Consider the following 21,280-nt stretch of genomic DNA (forward strand, 5'->3'; position numbering starts at 1 on the left):
GTGGGCCAGCATTTGGTGCGAGTGATCATCATTCAGTCAGATTCAAGTTGGTTATGGATAAGGACAAGAATAGGGCTGGAATAAAAGTTCCAAATTGGGGAAAAGCTAATTTTGCGAAGTTAAGGAATAATTTGGCCATAGTGGACTCGAAACAGCTGTTTGTGAATAAATCAGTGTCGGAACAGTGGGAGGCATTCAAGGAGGAGATCTGGAAGGTTCAGGCCAAATATGTGCCCTTAAAGAAAAAAGCGGGGAAAAATAATTCTCAGGTCACTGGATGTCTAGGGACTTACAGGGGATGATTAAGAAAAAAAAGGATGCTTATGTCTCATATCAATGGCTAAATACTTTTGTGGTGTATGTAGCACACAAATCACTGACTCCACACGGTCTGGTGTTAATCTAACTGCTGTGACCTTCGTCCTTTATTGTTCAGCTCTAGAGTGCCTCTCAGGTGTGGTGGTCAGCCTTTTATAGTGCCTGTTGCAGGTACTTCCAGGTTTCCCACCACAGCGCCCTCTGTGGTGTACCATTGTGCTTATATTACATTTAACGTACCAGGACAATACACACATCAATACATAACATCACACTTCCCCCCGACCAGGACACAGGACGACGATACACACATCAATACATAACATCACACTCCCCCCCCACCAGGACACAGGACGACGATGCACACATCAATACATAACATCACACTCCCCCCCCGCCAGGACACAGGACGACGATACACACATCAATACATAACATCACACTTGTCCAATGGAAGGCAGGTAGGCATAGACAGTGTGTTGGTATGGTACATGTTATCTGGTACATTAACTAGTTATTGACTGGTAACGGATCCCTGATTTCCTTGTTCGCTCTTACCTTTAATTGTACTTCATATCCATTATTTTACAGAAGTACAGTGGCCATTCAACATTAAAATATTAATTCTTATTACAAATTCGCCATCTCACATTAACATAGCTCATTTTAGACTCGCTCTGCCTTACAGAAGTCCTATGTGGGGAACCCCTCATGGTAAGGCCCTTTTAAGACTCCCGGGTGCATTTGCTTTTTAAGGCGCCATCTTTGATGCAGGAGGATTCCACGAGGCATCTCCTTGGGCGCCGGCATCTTTGATGCTCTGCTGCTCTGGACACGATGCCGTCATCTTGCTCTCCACCGCTCCGGATGCCCTCCGCCGTCGCAGCCTCCGCTCCCCTCTGCTGCCACCTGACTTGGCCCCTCTCCTACGGCCGTCAGCGTCGCTTCTGCGGCGGCCACTGTAGCCGCCTCCCCTGCAGCCGCAGTGGCCGCCGACCTCCAGCTGCTGCTGCCGTCTGACTCTCCCTCTGCGTGTGCCCCTCCGATCCGCCGACCATCCTGCGTCCCTCGCACCCCGCCCGCAGCGCCCCGCCGGCTCACCACCCCTCCCCCCCCCCGCCATTAGGCCCCTCTCTGCAGGGCTGCTTGCCTGTGGGGGCTTTGGCTGCAGGATTTCTGTGTGAGGTCCGGGGCTGGGCTTTGCTCGGCTTGCCTGTAGGTGGATTGAGGCTGCAGCTCCAGCTCGGTTGGCGCTGCTCTCTGGGGACCTGGGGCACGGCAGTTCCGCGGGGTGCAGCAGCCTGTGGAGTGATGAAGTCTTCCCAGCTCCTACGGACCGTCCCCATCCATCTCTGGCCGAGGAGTGTCGACCCATCGCCTGCAATGACCCACAAAGGTAAACCGTGCATCTCGTCCCCGTGGGATACCTGCACCATCGCTCTGCCAAGAACAGGTATCAGTTTCCTGGTGTAGGTATGCAGCTTCACCGTGACCGGTACCAGCTTGGGTCGTGCAGCTGGGTTAATCCACAGTTTATCAAAAGTTCTTCGACTCATCAACGACGGACCCGAGCCCGTGTCCACTTCCATACTCACAGGGATTCCGTTGATTTTTACTTCCCTTATCACTGGGCGCGAATCGTCGGTACACGTGTACAGTCCCAACACCTCATCATCTTCTGCCTGCTCCTCGCTGGATGGTGGATCATCCCCCATCTACTCAGCCACATGGTGAGTCCAATATCTTTTACACATATGCTGATGTTGGCCTTTCGTGTGGCAGGTATTGCACGTGTGCTCCGCAAACATGCACTAGTGAGCCCCATGGCTTCCTCCACAATACCAGCATGGTGCTGCTTGATTGGCACCCCTCAGTAGATTCTGAGTTCCAGGATCCCGAGGTCCGTGCTCTCTGCCCCTGGCTGAGCCACATTCTGTAGTTTTGTCGTGGTGGGCGCTATGCTGTGGACAGTGCCTGCCGGGTTCGAGACTGTGTGGATGATTTGTTTGGTGCTGCAAATCGAGGTCATATGTGCCCGGTTGATGATGATGGCCTTTGTCAGAGTGGCTGTGGGTTCCGTGGCTAACAGCTTGTGAAGGAGGCCCTCGTGGCCAATCCCCATAATGAAAACACCCCGTAATGCCTCGTGTGTGCCAAAATCACATGGCGCCGCGAGTCTCCTGAGGTCCGCAGCATATTTGGTGACATCCTGGCCCTCAGGTCTGCAGTGATGGTAAAATTTGTATCTGGCCGTGAGGATGCTCTCCTTCGGCTTCAACTGGTCATGAATGAGTTCTGTCAGCAACTCGTATGACTTGTCCCTGGCGCTTCTGGGTGCCAGCAAATCCCTGACGAGACAGTAAACCTCATCTCCACAACTGGAGAGCAATATCGCCTTATGCTTATCTCTGATTGCATCCGTGTCCTCCATCGTTTGCTGTGAAGTAGTACTCAAGCCTTTCCGTATGGCCTCCCAATCATTGCCCACTGTAAAATCCTTTACTGAGCCCAGAGTAGCCATGGTTGCATGGAGTTCGTCCGCTTCCTTGTCACCAACGTGTTGTATGTAGCACACAAATCACTGACTCCACACGGTCTGGTGTTAATCTAACTGCTGTGACCTTCGTCCTTTATTGTTCAGCTCCACAGTGCCTTATACATTAATACATAACAACTTTAGAATCTTAAGAGGAATATAGAAAGATAAGAAGTAAAATTAAAAAGGATATTAGGAATGCGAAGAGAGAGCACGAGAAATTCTTGGCCAATAAATTAAGGAAAACCCTGAAGATGTTCCATAAATATATTAAGAATAATTGGGTAACTAGAAAAACGGTAGGGCCTATTAGAGACCATGAGGGTAATCTTTATGAGGAGGCGGAAGATGTTGGTAGGGTTTTTGACGAACACTTTGCACCTCTTTTCACAAAGGAAAGAGGTAATGCAGATACTGCTATAGAGGAGTGTGATATTCTAGATGAAATAACTATAGTGAGAGAGGAAGTATTCAGGGTTTTAGCAGCTTTGAAAGTAGGTAAGTCCCCAGGTCCGGATGAAATGCATCCTAGGTTGTTGAGCAAAGTAAAAGAGGAAATAGCAGAGGCCTTGGCCATCATTTTCCAGTCCTCCTTGGATTGGAGGACTGCTAAAAAGGGATAGGCCGAGTAATTAACGTCAGTGGTGGGAAAGTTATTGGAAAAAAATCCTGAAAGACAGGATAAATCTTCATTTGGATATGCAAGGATTAATTAGTGACAGTCAGCACGGATTTGTTAAGGGAAGATCCTGTTTGACTAAACTGATTGAATTTTTTGAGGAAGTAACAAAGAGGGTCGATGAGGGTAGTGCATACGATGTAGTATATATGGAAGTTTGTAAGGTTTTTGATGAGATCCCGCATGGTAGACTGGTCATGAAGCTTAGAGCTCATAGGATACAGGGCAAAATGGCAAGTTGGATCCGAAATTGGCTTGGAGGAAGCAAAGAGTAATGATTGATGGATGTTTTTATGACTGGAAGGATGTTTCCAGTGGGGTTCTGCAGGGCTCAGGACTGGTTCACTTGCTTTTTGTGCTATATATCAACGATTTAGATTTGAATTATAGGGAAAGAAGTTTGCAGACGACACTAAAATTGGCTGTGTGGTTGAAAATGAAGAGGAAAATGATGGGCTGCAGGAGGATATCACTGTGCTGGTCATGTTGCGCAATGGCAAATGTAATTTAATTCAGAGAAGTGTGAGATGATGCACTTTAGGAGAGCTAATAAGGAAAGGGTATACACATTAAGTGGTAGGCCACTTGATAGTGTAGATGAAAAAAGGACATTGGAGGGCTTGTCAACAGAGCCCTGAAAGTAGCTGGCCAGGTGGATAAGGGAATTAAGAAGGCATAGGGAATGCTTGCCTTTATTGTCCGAGGCATAGAATATAAGAGCAGCGAGGTTATGTTTCAATTGTATAAAACTTTGGTTAAGCCACAGCTGGAGTACTGCATGCAGTTCTGGTCACCGTATTATAGGAAGGACTTGATTTCACTGGAGAGGGTGCAGAGGAGGTTTACTAGGATGCTGCCTTGAATGAAAAATCTTAGTTGTGAGGACAGATTGGAGAGGCTTGGTTTGTTCTGATTGGAACAGAGGAGTTTGAGAAGAGACCTCATTGAGTTGTACAAACTATTGAGAGGTCTGGACATAGTGGACAGTAAGGGTGTATTTCCATTGGTGGATGGATCAATTACAAGGGGGCATAGTTTTAAGATGGTTGGTGGAAGGTTTAGAGGGGATTTGAGGTGTGTGGGGGGGAGGGAGATTCTTTACCCAAAGGGTTGTGGGGATCTGGAACTTCCTGCCTGCAAGAGTGGTGGAAGCAGAAACCCTGACCACATTTAAGAGTTGGATGGATGGGCATTAAAGTGCCATAAGATGCATGGTTATGGACCTAGAGCTGGTAATTGGGATTAGTGTGGATGACCTTTTGTTGGACGGCATAGTACTGCAGGGAATAGAATATGGCCAGAGTGATCTCCCGGACTAGTTTCGATCACCTGGATGGGTCACAGATGAATTTTCCCAGATTTTTCTCCCTAAATTGGCCTGGGTTTTTATCCGGTTTTTGCCTCTCCCAGGAGATCACACGTCTCTGGTTAGAGTGAAGTGTAGATGTTTTTCGTATAAGGGGTGTTGCAGTGGTGTGGGACGCACTGGTTGGGCTGGGTGCTCTTTGCCTTTCCATTATTATTCATGGGTTTATATGTAACCTTTCGGGCTGCTGATGAAGGACCATGAAGCTCTTTGTAGGCCGGCGCAGACATGATGGGCCAAAATGGCCTCCTTCTGCGCTGTAAATTTCTATGTTTCTATGTTTTTATGTAATACACGATTAGATTGAACTGATCGGGAGGCGATGTCCAATTGAGACATCCAACAATTAACTATGAGTGAATGCGGCTATTTAAGCGCTTACATCATTTCACAATGAGAGTAAATGGATATTTCACAATGTTCATAATCTCCTCTCGGAATCTCCTTTGGGTCAACGCATAAATGCAGGTGTTTGTGCAGGAGCTGGAATACATCAAAAGAAGGGCGATTCTAATCGCCAAATATAGTGACTTTGGACCTGGGAAAAGAGTTGACTGCGTGATGTCAAAACAGATGTGAAGTATCACAACTGGCGTCCACAACACAATGAAGCTCCCCGTGATAGTGAAGAGCAGAATGATGGATGTTCTTCGGTTCTTCATCTCGGGATCACTGCTGCTCTCCCCATTGCTGCGACTCTTCAGGGCTCTGCGAGCTCTATTGGCCACTAAGATGTGACTGACAGTGATACAATTCAACAGCACCAGCAAAGGGAATGGCAATATTGGGACTGAGAGCTGTGCGATCCATTTGTAAGCTCTCCATCCTAGATAAGAATCATAACCCGTTACTGCCTGGCAGCCCCACGCTATATCCCCAATAATATAGTAGGGCTCATAGCGGAAATAAACTGGAATGTTTATCAAAATGCTGAGCACACTCACGATGATTACAACCACAGTGGCAGTTCTTTGGGTGCAATATTTTAATTTCAGTTTCTGACAACAAATGATTACGAAGCGGTCAAAGGTGAACGATACTGTGGACCAGACAGAGAGTTGGACGCCAGATGCTTGTATGAAAGCACTAAAACGGCACACATTGGTGTACTTCAAGAATGAATCCGGGAAATATTTCCAAAAGATGCTGTCCACAGTTACATTAAAGACACAGATCATGAGATCTGCTATTGACATGGATACCATGTAGCGAGTGATACCTTTGGAGAGACCGCACTTTCCCCGGGACAGAATCACAATTGACATCAGGTTCGCTGCAAGAAATTGGAAAATAAGACAATTAGCAAAGAAATAGTTTGGATGTCTGAAAATACCACTTGTAATGGTGTGGTTAGAGTCAGGTTAGGTGGTACAATCAGAGTATGCAGTCCGTCCCAGTCTCACTGGGTACGGAGCCGAGTCAAGTACAACAGAAAGCTGCCAATTTTGCTGCCTGTGGATTTAACTGAACACAGTCGAATAAATCCGTGCAACATATGAACTGGTGAATGTTCAACCTGCCCGTGGCAAACTAGATTCACTCCAAGAAATTTTACATGGGATTACAGACGATATACGGCAGAGAATCAGGACATTCGGCCCACCCAGTCCATGCCGGCATTTATCCACCATTGGAGCCTGCTCCAGTCATTCCTCATCTAACTCTATCAGCATAACCCTCTATTACCTTCTCCTCATATGCTTGTGCAGCCTCCTCTTAAATGCATCGTTACTTTTCGCTTCAATGTGGTACTAAGTTCCACATTGTCACCACTCTTTGGGTAAATACTTTCTGCTGAATTCCCTATTGGATTTCTTGATGACTATCTTATACTTATGGCCTCCAATTATGCTCTTAACAACAAGTGGAAACATTCTCTGTGTATCCACTCTATCCAAATCTTTCATCGTTTTAAAGACCTCTATCAGTTGTAAAGTTGCACAATTCATGGAACTCCACCACCCGCCCCCACCCCCCCCCACCTCCCCCGCACACCCCACCCCCCCACCCCCGCCCAGTGTTCGGACTCATTTAAAAGGAATTTCGATTTGTGACTATCGACCAGAAAGTTTGGGATCCTAAAATGCAAATGGAAGAAACTACTAGTTTTGACCGAGTTTGGGATTTTAAAAGGCATGTCGGGTCCGTGAGGAAAAGGGCTGCAAAAACCAGGGGACAGCTAGCCTCTAAAGAAGCCAGTCTTTGTATATTGAAGCCATCTGCGGTATTGAAGCTAAATAATTTGTCTGCAGAATTGTGCAAACTCAAAAACCGATCTCCCAGGAGACATTAACATAGCAACAATTGACCCAGAGATAGTCAGCCATAGCTCTTAACATGAAACCCATCCAGCGCATGCATAGTGTCAATAGTCCATCCAGCCCGCATGGAAAACCCAGGCCTAGGCAGACAATGTAAATACCAAAACTAATTTTCAAGATCGAAAAACGGATTCAACAGATCGGCACATCTGGAACGAGTTATCATTAACAAGCCCTCCAAAATATGACAAAGAAATATCAAGCCAGCCAAAATTAAGACAAGGAATCAGGATTGATTTGGAGCGCAGATTAGAACGACACCCTAAGTATAACTGAGGCCCTGTTTTACGGGTTAAGGAGCCTTCAAGAGAGCTTGCTACACAGCCTTCTACGCAGCCTTCTGGAATGTCTGCAGCCTCAACGACACGCCTGGGTTACACTGCTCTGCCACCGAAGAAGGAGGAAGAACATCACCAAACAAGCAGAGAAAGGCAGTTCCCAATGATTGCGGACATCATCATCGGGTCAAGAACTGACCACAGCCAACGTGATAAAATCAAAACCACCGCGATGGAGATATTCTAAGAATGAAACTCATCAAGAAACATAGAAACATACATAGAATCATAGAAAATAGGTGCAGGTGTAGGCCATTCTGCCCTTCGAACATACATAGCCATTCAATAAGATCATGGCTGATCATTCACCTCAGTAACCCTTTCCTGCTTTCTTTCCATACCCCTTGATCCCTTTAGCGGTAAGGGCCTATCTAACTCCCTCTTGAATATATCCAATGAACTGGCATCAACAACTCTCTGCGGTAGGGAATTCCACAGTTTAACAACTCTCTGAGTGAAGAAGTTTCTCCTCATCTCAGTCCTAAATGGCTTACCCCTTAGCCTTACACTATGTCCCCTGGGTCTGGACTTCCCCAACATCGGGAACATTCTTCCTGCATTTAGCCTGTCCAGTCCGGTCAGAATTTTATATGTTTCCATGAGATCCCCTCTCATCCTTCTAAACTCCAGTGAATACAGGCGCAGTCGATCCAGTCTCTCCTCATATGTCAGTCCTGCCATCCCAGGAATCAGTCTGGTGAACCTATGCTGCACTCCCTCAAAAGCAAGAACGTCGTTCCTCAGATTAGTAGACTTAAACTGAACACAATATTCCAGGTGAGGCCTCACCAAGGCCCTGTACAACTGCAGTAAGACCTCCCTGCTCCAATACGCAAATCCTCTAGTTATGAAAGCCAACATACCATTTGCCTTCTTCACTGCCTGCTGAACCTGCATGCCAACTTTCAATGACTGATGTACCATGACACCCAGGTTTCGCTGCACCATCCCTTTTCCTAATCTGCGCCATTCAGATAATAATCTGCCTTCATGTTTTTTTCACCAAAGTGGATAACCTCACATTTATCCAAATTATACTGCATCTGCCACGCGATTGCGCACTCACCTAACCTGTCCAATTCACCCTGCAGCCTTTCAGCATTCTCTTCACAGCTCACACTCCCACACAGCTGAGTGTCATCTGCAAACTTGGAGATATTACACTCAATTCCCTCATCCAAATCATTAATGTATATTGTAAATAGCTGGAGTCCCAGCATTGAACTCTGCAGTACCCAACTAGTCACTGCCTGCCATTCTGAAAAGGACCTGTTTATTCCCACTCTTTGCTTCCTATCTGCCAAGAATTTCTCTATCCAAGTCAATATATTACCCCCAATACCATGTGCTTTAATTTTGCACAGCAATCTCTTGTTTGGGACCTTGTCAAATGCCTTTTGAAAGTCCAAATACACCACATCCACTGGTTCTCCCTTGTCCACTCTACAAGTTACATCCTCAAAAAAATTTCAGAAGATTTGTAAGGCATGATTTCCCTTTTATAAATCCATGCTGACTTGGGCCGATCCCGTCACTGCTTTCCAAATGTGCTGCTATTTCATCTTTAATAATTGATTCCAACATTTTCCCCACTACTGATGTCAGGCTAACCGGTATTTAATTATCCATTTTCTCTCTCCCTCCTTTCTTAAAAAGTGGTGCTACATTAGCTACCCTCCAGTCCATAGGAACCGATCCAGAGTCGATAGTCTGTTGCAAAATGATCACCAATGCATCCATTATTTCTAAGTCTACTTCTTGAAGTACTTTGCGATGCAGACTTTCAGGCCCCAAGAGATTTATCAGCCTTCAATCCCATCAATTCTCCTAACACAAATTCCCAACTAATAAGGATTTCCTTCAGTTCCTCCTTCTCACTAGACCCTCGGTCCCCTGGTATTTCCAGAAGGTTATTTGTGTCTTCCTTCGTGAAGACATAACCAAAGTATTTGTTTAACTGGTCTGCCAAGAGAAAACCGAAGATTCAAATGTTTCCACTCTACAATCTGTTCCTAGCTACCAACAGGTAAAACATTACCTAAAAGAACGTTTAAACCTACTGCTGAAGGAAGGAAGTGCGTGCACACCCCATAAATGCAATATTTGCCATACCTCATCAGCGGACACCACCCAACTAAAGACTACGCAGTAAGATGTTATCCACGACGTTCGGGCTAGGGCAAGCAGAACCTACAGAGTCCAGCGAACCCTGAAACCACGAAGCACTGCTAGCTGGCAATAAGAGGATTGGTGAGCATTATCCTTTTTTGCCCTAGAGTTCAACCTAGTCAGATTTAGGCACTGGGAGGTGGGAGGTGTATTGTTTTCTGTTAACCCTTTTGAATGTGTGATGAAGTGTTCTCTATTCTAATGATTGTAAGTTGACATTATACTTTCTTTTCTGAATAAAATCGAAGTTTCTTGCACTAAAACCGTTGTCTCTTGCACTTTGTCACATCCCCAAATAAATCCAAAGTCTAGAACCCAGGGAGTGGGAGAGATTCGAACCACTGAGAAGGTCAGAGGTGAACCTGACCCCGAGACCACCCCCTACAGAGTTCACCACTTTTATAAATGTTCTTTATGGAGGGGCATTACTGGTGAGAATGCTTTCCCTTCTGCCAATATGTTGAACGACCGTCAGTTAAATATGCTCTGGTTTAGTTCACATTCTCGCAGGGTGACCATCAACAAAATCAGGAATGTTCGGCGAGAGGTGGAGACAGACACAGATAATTTTTTACATGCGCAGCATATCTATCAACATTTGGGAGGACGGAAGTAATTTAACATGCCAATTAAAGTTAACAAAGAAAAGTGAGATACTTCTACTGAACTGACTGTCAGCAGAAACTTGACACACATGGGACAAAGATAGACAACAGCACGTAGCAAAAATAACAACACGCTGAAAGAATGAGCTTCTAGAATTAATAATTAATTGCAAATACTTACCAGGAATGCCGATGATTGCGAGAATCGGATAGAAAAACACCGTGAAGTCTACAAATTGTGTTGGTCCCATCTTATACACAAATGAAGGAAGATTCTTTAATGCAGCATGGCTCTGGCTGGGACACTGAGGCAATGCAATGAATCCGCATTGATTTATATAGCGGCCAATTCTCCATTGAATCAGTGAAGTTACAATATAGCTGTCCTTGGGGACGGGCTATGCAACAAACACTAGTAAGACAGTTCTTTCCAAGTAAGTGAGCAAAATCAGCTCCACGGACATTAATTGGGGATTGCGAATAATGTACTGCGCATTTTCAGGCTCACTATTCCCCCAGCTCTGGGACTCTGGCACGTCACCGCTTGTTGATCTCATTAGCGTGCTCTTCGCTTAAAATAATCCTCCGAAATTAATGCTATTTTCACCAATTCGCTGCATTTCAATAAGTCCAATTTCATTTAATTCACCTGGCTGGTACAGGTGGTGGTGAGATCATACATTTGTTTTACACTCGGCCCCACTGCAATCTGCTTTGTCTGCCAGAGACAGTTAAAGCGGACCGTGTATTTAGTGGACATCAGACTTGCACCAGACTGGTCCCACCCGATGATACAGAGAACCCCCAATAGAGGGTGCCAGATAAAGTGGTGACTGACGACAGTGAGAAAAATAAAGATAGATTAGCACAGGGAGAAAGATAAAGCTATGGTTCAGTACCGAAGGTAATACAGAGACACACCCGCAGAATACAAAGATAAAAGGTGTGTAATTGCAGTGAACGATACAAAGACAGTCCAGCAGAGGAAGATAAAAAAAAATGTGACTGAATAAAGTGATCGATAAAGGGACACATCAGCAAAGCGAGCTGCACAGACGTGTGACTAAGTACAGTGAGTGATATGGAGAGACACCAGCAAAGGGAGATAGATAAAGGAGGGGCACTGTACAGTGAGTGATACTGTGGACGGGGAAAGACGCTGATCCACGAGTGTTGTCAGATTGAAGTTACCAATGCAGCAGTACCTCAGGGTAGCGTTTTATGCACAAATATCATCCGCTGCTCCATCAATAACTATCCCACCCTGCTCAGGTCAGGATTAGGTATTTTCACTAAGGAAACATGCACAGTTCTTACACAGTGTTAAAGGATATACGCCGGGAGGATATTTACCCTGTCTGGGGAGTCTAGAACCAGGGGTCATAGTCTCAGTATAAGGCTTGGCAACTTAGGACTGGAATGAGGTGAAGTGTCTTCATTCAGATGGTACTGAATCTTTGTAATTCTCTACCTCATAGGTCTATGGAAGCTCTGTCTTTGAATATATTCAAGACAGAGATCGATAGATTTTTTAATATTTAGGGAATGAAGGGATGTAAGGATAGGGCAGGAAAGTGGAGTTGAGGTCGAAGATCAGCCATGAGCTTATTGAATGGCAGAGCAGGCTCGAGGGGCCGCATGGCCAACTCCAGTTCTAATTTATTGTGTTATTGTTTTATGAATGCAGCGTGCAGCCCCGTCACAACTCCTCAGATAATGAAACAATCTATACCGGCTTGGCTTATAAGTGGCAAGTCACATTCGTGCCACACTGCCGAACTCTAACAATAGAGCGATCAAACATCTCTACTTGACATTCAATGCCATTATCATTGTGGAATACTCCACTATAAATATCCTAGGCTTCACCACTGACCAGACTCAACGGGAACATCCACATTAATGCAACGCCTAACAGAGCAGATAAGGGTTTCTGGAACCTTCAGCGAGTGGTTCATCTACTGACACCCGAAATATTCTTCACCATCTACAGTCCTCAAGTAATGATTGTGATCTCACACTCTCCACATTGCTTGATGGCTGAAACTGCACAAACACTCAAGAAGCCCAATCATAATCGCAACATATCTGTCTGCTTGATGAGCTGCCCATCTAGAAGTTTAAACATAAATTCCCTGCATCACTGGTGTACTTTGCCTCGCGTGTGTACTACCCACAGAATGTCCTGCAGCAAATCGTCAAGGCCTCCTCAGCAGCATCTCGCTGTTGGAGTAGGCGTCCTTTCGGATAGAGAAAAAAATGGGGTCGGAAGCTGAGCTCAGGAGCAAACAGCATGCTGATTATGCCCGCGGTTCAGATCAGTCAACGTGGGCGGCGAATGAAATCGGTGACCTCGGGACGAGAGTGTTTAGCAGTGGCCGTAGACAATAGCTTCAGTCTTCTGAATAATTAACTGGAGGAACTTTCTGTTCTGCTCTCGCCTGTCAAAACTGTTAACTATTCCAGGATCATTCTGGAATGAAAAGACAACCCCTGGCTTCTATGCTCTATTGATAACCATCTTCTGAACTCCCTCGCACCTGCCTCCTTCACCCTCACTTCCACGAACAAGGGCAAAGAGCTCATGGACCTCTTTGTCTCTCCGATTGAGGCCATTCGTTTGGCTGCTTCTGCCACATACCTTCCTTCCCGTAGCCCATCGGACCAAACTTCAATTGTCTCCCGACTACCCTACCCCTGAACGTGCATCTTTCTCCAGAGTCCCTCCAATCTCGTCTCATGACCATCCCGAGCACATCTTCCTGCTCCCACGAATCTATTCCCATTGAGCAGCTGACCGCCCAACGTACCATTCTAGCTTCCATGTTAGCTGACATTGTTAGCGTTTCGCTCTCCTCAGGTAGTATCCCTCTCCATCAAATCTGCCAGCCTCACCGCTCTACTAAAAAAAAAACATTTGACCCTGCAGCGTTGTAAACTTCCGACCAATCTCCAATCACCCTTCCCTCTCCGAATTCCTTGAATATTTTATTGATTCCCAAGTCTGTGCATTTCTGTTCCTGAACTCCATATTTGATTCCTACCATTTGTTTGCCCGCCCCGAGCCCGCCCACACCACGCCAACCCCTGCCACACAACCGACATGGCCCTCATCAAAGTGACAAATGACATCCTTGTGACTGCAACGAAAGGTAGACTATCCCTCCTCATCCTTCTGAAACTGTCTGCAGCCTTTGACAGAGTTGACCGCTCTATCCCCCTCCAAATTTTCTCCACCATCTTTTAGCTTTGTGGGAAAACACTCAGCTGGTTCCATTCTTACCTATCTAAACTTCGTCAGAGATTCATCTGCAATTGCCTCTCTTCCCGCTCCCGCATTATTACTTCTGGTGTCCACCAAGGATCTATCTTTGCCCCCCTGCTGTTTCTCATCTACATGCTGCCCCTTGGATACACCATCAGAAAATGCAGTGTTAGTTTCCAAATATCTGCTGATGACCCCCAGCGATACTGTGCGACCATTTCTCTCGGCACGTCCACGGTTTATAATTTGTCCGAGATACAGTACTGGATGAGTAGAAATGTGCTCCAATTCAACATTGGGAAGGCCAAAGTAACTGTGTTTGGTCACGGACAGAAACTACGTTCCTTAGTCAACGACTCCAAGCCTATCCCGTGCATCTCTCTGTTGCTGAGCAAGTCTATTCGCAACCTTGGTATCATATTTCACTCTAAAATTGGATTCTGACCCGATGTATGTGGCATAACTAAGGTCGCCTATTTCCACCTCTGGAGCATCAACCGTCTCTGCCTCTGCCTCAGCCCATGTGCTGCTGAAATGCTGATCCATTGCCTGTTACCTCCCGACTTGATTATTCCATCGCACCCTTGACTGGCCTTCCATATTTTATCCTATATAAACTTGAAGTCATCCAAACTCGCCTGCCTTCAACTAACTCGCAACAAGTCCCATTCACTCATCACACCTTTGCTTGCTGACATAAATTGGTTCCAGTTTAATCAACACTTCGATTTTAAAATTCTCATCCTTGTTTTAAAGTCACTCCACACCACATCCTATCTCTGCAATTTCCTCCAGCAGCACAACCACTGAGATTTCTGCACTCCTCTAATTCTGTCCTCTTGAGAATCCAGGATTATAATCACTCCATCATTGTTCGCTCTGTCTTCAAATGTCTAGGCCCCAAGCTGTGGAATTCCCTCCATAAATCTGTATGCCTCTCTACTGCTCGGTAAGATGTACCTATAAAACTTTCTTTTAACAAGCTTTTGGTCACCTGTCCTAATTTCACCTTATGGGGTTCGGTATGAAATTGTTTTTTCTTAAAACACATCTGTGAAGTGCCTTGGGACGTTTTACTACATTAAAGGTGCTTTATAAATACAAGTTTTTGTTGTTGTTCATCCAATTGTGGATGTCGGATAAGCAGCATGAAACATCACAGACTATGAAGGGACGAGACAGTTGATGGTGTGAAGGAGCTTGGTATCTTCAGCGCAAATGTTGAATCTGGCACCTATGATCCGGAATACCCTCCCTTTGCCTCTCCGCCTTTCTACCACACTCCCACCATCCCAGGCATCTCTGTTGGCTGGGGCTGTGTTTCTGTTACCAAAATGTGTTTTAACTTAACGTAACCCGAAAATGATCCGTAATACCTACGTCATTGTCCAAGCTTTTGGTCACCGGTATAATATCACCTTAGGAAGCTAAATGTAAAATTAGTCTCATTACACCTGTTGGAAAGTGCCTTGGGACCGCTGAGGGCGATGGTGGATCTGGGGAATGCAGCCAGAGCCACATCCACAGCACCATAGGTGGCTCTTCTGCACAGAGTTGGGGCGGGGGCGGGGGCGGACGAGGAAGAATGGAAGAGCTATAGTGATAGGGAATTCAATAGTCAGGGGAGCAGAGAGGTGTTTCTGTGGCTGCAGACGTGACACCAGAATGGTATGTTGCCTCACTGGTGCCAGCGTCAAGGATGTCACTGAGCGGCTGCAGGACATTCTGGCGGGAGGGAATGAAAAGCCAGAGGTCGTGGTTCATATCGGGACCAACGACACAAGTAGAAAGAGGGATGAGGTCCTGCCTGAAGAGTTTAGGGAGCTAGGAGAGAGATTATAAAGCAGGACCTCAAAGGTAGTAATCTCCGGATTACTCCCGGTGCCACGAGCTAGTGAGTACAGAAATAGCAGGATGGAGCAGTGACTGGAGAGATGATGCAGTCGGGAGGGCTATAGTTTGCTGAGGCATTGGGATCGCTTCTGAGGTAGGTGGGATCTGTACAAGCAAGACGGGTTGCACCTCAACAGAGCCAGAACCAATATCCTCGTGGGGTGTGCGGGGGGAGGAGGTGTGGGGGATATGGGGGGCATTGCTAGTGCTGTTGTGGATGGTTTAAACTAGATTTGCAGGGGGATGCGAACCTAAAAATAGATTCAATAGGGAGCGGAGTAAAGCTAGAATTAGAAAGCAAAAATAAAGATAGTGAGTTTAAAGGAGAGAGGAAATAAGCAGGAAAGAAGGGTAAAAGAACAAATTAAAAAGCACATTTTCTAAATGTACGTAGCATTCGTAAGAAAATAAATTAATTGACGGCACAAATTGAGACAAATGGGTATGATCTGATCGCCATTACAGAAACGAGGTTGCAAGGAGACCAGGACTGGGAATTAAATATTCAGTGGTGTTTCACAATCCGGAAGGCCAGACAGAAAGGAAAAGGAGGTGTGGTAGCTCTATTGATAAATGATGGAATCACTGCAATAGTGAGAAAACGATATTGGCCTAAATGATCAGGATGTTGAAAAAGTTTGGGTGGATTTAAGGAATAATGAGGGGGAAATGTCATTGATGGGCGTAGTCTATCGGCCCCCTAACAGTAGCAACTCTGTTAATCGGAGTATAAACCAGGAAATAGTGGGGACTTGTAAAAAGGGAACAGCAATAATCATGGGTGATTTTAACCTCCATATTAATTGGAAAAATCAAATTGGTCAGGGTAGCCTTGTGGAAGAATTCTTCGACTGCATAAGGGACGGGTTCCTTGAGCAGTATGCAGCGGAATCAATCAGGGGGCAGGCTAATTTAGATCTGGTCCTGTGTAATGAGACAGGATCAGTAAACAATCCTATTAAAGGATCACCTTGAAATGAGTGATCATAGCGTGATTGAATTTCAAATTCAGATGGAAGGTGAGAAAGTTGGAAATGAAACCAGCGTACAAAGCTTAAATAAAGGAGACAATGAAGGTATGAGGGCAGATTTGGATAAAGTGGATTGGGAAAATAGACTAAAGTGCAGAACAGTTGGTGAACAGTGGCGTACATTTAAGGAGATATTTCACAACTCAAGAAAAATACATTCCAGTGAGTAGAAAAGTGTACAAAAGACAAGATAGCCATCTCGGGCTAACTAAAGAAATAAAGGCCTGTATCCAATTAAATCTAGGGCATACAGTGTGACCAAAACTAGTGGGAAGACAGAAGATTGGGAATCTTTTAAAAGGCAGCAAAGAATGACCAAAAAAGTGATTAAGAAACGGAAGGTAGAATATGAAAGTAAACTAGCACGAAATATAAAAACAGATAACAAGAGTTTCTATAGGTATATAAAAAGGCAAAGAATGTCTGAAGTAAATTTTGGTCCCTTAGAGGACGAGAACGGGGGATTAGTAATGAGGAACATGGAGATGGCAGAAGCTCTGAACAAATATTTTGTGTCAGTTTTTAGGGTAGAGGATAAAAACAATATCCCAACAGTGGATAGTCAAGGGGATATAAGGGGGAGCAACTTAACACAATCCCAATCACCAAGGAGATGGTACTCAGTAAGATAATGGGACTAAAGGCGACTAAATCTCCTGGACCTGATGGCTTGCATCCCAGAGTCTGAAGAGAAGTAGCAGCAGGGATAGTGGATGCATTGGTTGTAATTTACCAAACTTCCCTGGATTTTTGGGAGGTCCCGGCAAATTGGAAAACTGCAAATGTAATGCCCCTATCTAAAAAAGGAGGCAGTCCAAAAGGAGGAAATATAGACCAGTTATCCTAATATCTGTGGTCTGGAAAACGTCGGAGTCGATTATTAAATAAGCAGTAGCAGGAAGCATAATTCGGTCAGGCAGTCAGCATGGATTTATGAAGGTGAAGTCATGTTTGACAAATTAGCTGGAATTTTTGAGGATGTAAGGAACAGGGTGGATAAGGGGGAAGCAGTGGATGTTGATTATTTGGTCTTCCAAAGACATTTGACAAGATGCCACATAAAAGGTTACTGCACAAGATAGATGTTCAGGGTTTTGGGTGTAAAATATTAGCATGGAGAGAGCATTGGCTAACTAACAGAAAAGAAAGAGTCGAGATCAATGGTTGATTCTCGGGTTGGCAATCAGTAACTAGTGTGGTGGTGCAGGGATCAGTGTTGGGACCCCAGCTATTAGCAATCTATATTAACGAATTGGAACAAAGGACCAAGTGTAAGGTAGCCATGCTTGCTTACAATACGAAAATGAGAGGAACAGAAATGTGAGAGGAGGACAGAAAAAATCTGTAAAAGGACAAAGACAGGCTAAGTGAGTTGGGAAAAATTTGGCAGATGGAGTATAATATTGGAAACTGTGAAGCCATGCACTTTGGCAGAAAAAAAGCAAAGAGCAAGTTATTATTCAAATGGAGAAAAATTGTAAAATGCTGAAGTACAGCTGGACATAGGGGTACGTGTGCATGAAACACAAAAGTTTAGCACGCATGTAGAGGAAGTGATCAGGAAGGCCAATGGAATCTTGGCTTTTATTGCAAAGGTGATAGAGTATAAAAGCAGGGAATTCTTGCTACAGCTGCACAGGGTATTGATGAGGCCACACCTGGAATACTGCGTCGAGTTTTGTTTTCCATATTTACGAAAGGATATACTTGCTTTGGAGGTAGTTCAGAGAAGGTTCACTTGGTTGACTCCGGAGGTGGGGCGGGTGAATTATGAGGAAAGGTTGAGGAGGTTGGTTCTCTACTCATTGGAATTCAGATGAATGAGAGATGATCTTTTCGAACCGTATAAGATTATAAGGGGGCTTGACAAGATGGATTCAGAGAGGATGTTTACACCGATAGGGGAGATTAGAACTAGGAGGCACAATCTGAGAATAAGGAACCACTCATTCAAAAATGAGATGAGGAGGAATTTCTTCTCTCAGAGGGTTGTGAATCTGTGGAGTTCGCTGCCTCAGAGAGCTGTTAAAGCCTGGATATTGAATATATTTAAGACAGAGATAGACAGTCTCTTAACAGATAAGGGATTAAGGGGTTATGGGGAATGGGCAGGGAAGGGGACCTGAGTCCATTATCGAATCAGCCATGATATTATTAAATGGGGGAGCACACTCGAAGGGCTGTATGGCCTACTCCTGCTCCTATTTCTTATGTTCTTATTTTACTACGTTAAGTCCGTATAAAATTATAAACTTAGCTGTTGTTGATGCCCAACTTGATTCTCCATTGAAGGCATTGGGCGGCGATGTAAGAATTCCAGAAGCACCCTGAACTAAAAGGTTTGAAGCTGATGCGTACGGGGGACAGTGTTTATATTATTCAGCACTTGAAGATTTAATACATTACATTGTTCGAGCAGCAGTTTACAGCGTATAATTTAGAAAAAATATTGCCCCATTATGCTCTGGGTAGAAGTCTGGACTTTGAATAGGCTACACCCGGTTTTTCCTGTCCCTCCTATTTCGTCTGTCTGTCGGGTGTCCGCTAGATGCTTTCTGAAATCGTATACTCTTTGTGGCTGTTGAGAATTCATTCTTACACTCTTACTCTCGTTCAAAATCTATAGCGCCTTACTGAGCTGACAACCAATTCCCGCAAATCCAATCATTAATGTGCCACATACATAATACCTCTGCCTATTCAGATGCTGGTCTTATGACCCTCTTATATCATTTGTATTTGACCATCAAGACTCAAAAGTGGCGTAGTTATGGTATCACAAATGAACATGTCTCCAAACTGTAGAGAAACCAATTGTCTTTGATTGACGAATTGGCGAGGTTTAGCCAGGGGGTTGATGGAATCGTTTAAAATATATCCAGTACAAACTGGATCCAAGGACTGACGTGGTTAGTGCTATCTAGTCAGCTAATGAAGGGAAAATTCAAGGCATTTCAGAAACTGCGACATACCAGTCGCATTCTTGAATCATTGCAGACCGTTTGGTGAAGGAATCCCCACAGTGCTGTTAGGGAGCGAGTTTCAGGATTTTGATGCAGTGACGGGGAAGGAACGGCGATATACTTCTAAGTCCGGATGGTGTGTAACTTGGAGGGGAACTTGCAGGTGATGGTGTTCCCACACACCTGCTACCCATATCCTTCTAGTTGCTACAGCTCGTGGGTTTGGGAGGTGCTGCCAAAGAAGCCTTCGTGAGTTGCTGCAGTGCATCTTAACGATGGTCCATATTGCATCCACATAGCGCCTGTGGTGGAAGGAATGAATGTTTGAGGTGGTAACTGTTCATTCATGGTTGCTGTTTCAGAATCCTGGATTCCCCTCCCAAAAACATTGATTAGAGCGACATCTGAGAGAGAGCAGCTGTTCAAATTGAAGCTGCACTGTCACCTTCTCAATGCTGCCAGGGATTAGTTATGTAGGCAACCTTGCCAGCATAAGAAAAATAAATCATACATGGGGGTTGGGGGGGGGAGCAGGGGTTCGGTGGTAATGATCTGCTTTGATATTGCAACACGGAAACAGTCCATTTGGACCATCCAGTTCGCACCAGTGTTTGTCATCTATGTAGGCAGTAGTCATAATCACATCGCACTACTCCAATGTCACTTGCTTCCCCTTTCCTTCATTCCTTCAGGTATTCTATCCAACAGATCTCGATCATCTACAGTGTTTAGCTTCGCAACTTCCGCCGTGTAAACCGCCGCATATCGCTCTTTTTCCCGGTTCCGCTTTTTACCTGACCCTCTTTCCACATTAAACTTAATGATTTTTGAAAGGGCCTTTAAGTGCTCGCATGGTCAGATTACTATACAGGCTTATTGTGTTTGACCTGCAGAAGTTGGGAGTTTTAAGCCTGTTAAATTTAGGAATACAGTAATTATTTACTGGTATAACCCAAAGTACATCTTATCCTTGGTTTGCCTTATTACGAATCGCCCTCTTGCACCTGCGATTATTATTAGACATTTTTGTTGCGCTAGTCGTGTGGTGGTCCGGCCCCTGGTTGTGCTCACTGTTGCGAAAGTAGTGGGTGGGACTTGGTTGGTGGGTCGATCTCGGGAGATATCCCCCCACCACCATGCATTGATGTTGAGTAAAATCTGCGCCCACGTCACCGGGCGCAGTATCTTTGTCCGGCCTAATTATGAGACACACCGCAGTCTTTTTCCCGTTAATTATTGATCATGTATTACTGGCCCATTCCCAATATTGTTTATTTTCCTTGTTACATTTTTTTATGCCCATTATTTAAGTCTAATGTTGCTCCATCCATTACCATCAGTGTTTTTGATTCTTTATCACAACTAATGTCGCCGGAGTCCTTTAATAGAGGTAATGCTGTCCCTCAGCCTGCTGTCCTTGATATGAGGCTGCATTACTCCACGTTGTTCCCCCGAGCACCAGACTCCTGAAAAAAAATATATCCCGGTCGTCACCGGTTAGATAGTGACCATGCTTCTTTAACTGGGTCCAGTGTTTCCACTTGCAGATACCTCTTATAACTATGCAGGCGCAAATGCCCCTTACTATACACACCATCACCTGATTGGTCCCTTTGGGGTATTTGTATCTTCTGTTCCTTAGTGTCGTTCTCAAAGCCCTTGATTACTTGCTGATTTCCAACCTGTGCTTTAAAGTCATGTAACTGCTTATAGAGTTCCATCACAAACGTCCATTTCCTGTCTTGATGAAGTCCTGCTTCATCGCTTCCTGTAACCAAGACTTCTGACAGTCTCAT

At 44.9% G+C, this 21,280-nt stretch overlaps 1 protein-coding gene across 1 annotated transcript; it reads right to left on the reverse strand.

The window, feature by feature from the left end:
* Positions 1 to 5,282: 5,282 nt before the first annotated feature.
* LOC139230144 (probable G-protein coupled receptor 139) lies at positions 5,283 to 21,280 on the reverse strand. The gene is made up of 2 exons (XM_070861986.1): positions 21,085 to 21,280; positions 5,283 to 6,172 (listed from the first exon to the last, which is right to left on the reverse strand). The coding sequence occupies exons 1-2, from the start codon at positions 21,278 to 21,280 to the stop codon at positions 5,283 to 5,285; spliced, it is 1,086 nt and encodes a 361-aa protein (XP_070718087.1).

The sequence above is a fragment of the Pristiophorus japonicus genome, chromosome 19, assembly GCF_044704955.1.
Source record: "Pristiophorus japonicus isolate sPriJap1 chromosome 19, sPriJap1.hap1, whole genome shotgun sequence".
Lineage (NCBI taxonomy): Eukaryota > Metazoa > Chordata > Chondrichthyes > Pristiophoridae > Pristiophorus > Pristiophorus japonicus.

Bases quoted from the DNA above. Each gene is read 5' to 3' on its own strand.
- LOC139230144 (XM_070861986.1), bottom strand. From the start codon at position 21,280: ATGAGACTGTCAGAAGTCTTGGTTACAGGAAGCGATGAAGCAGGACTT. The intron at 6,173-21,084 runs GTGATGGTGTGT...AATTTCTTGCAG, and splicing joins ACCCCAAAGGGACCAATCAG to CGAACCTGATGTCAATTGTG.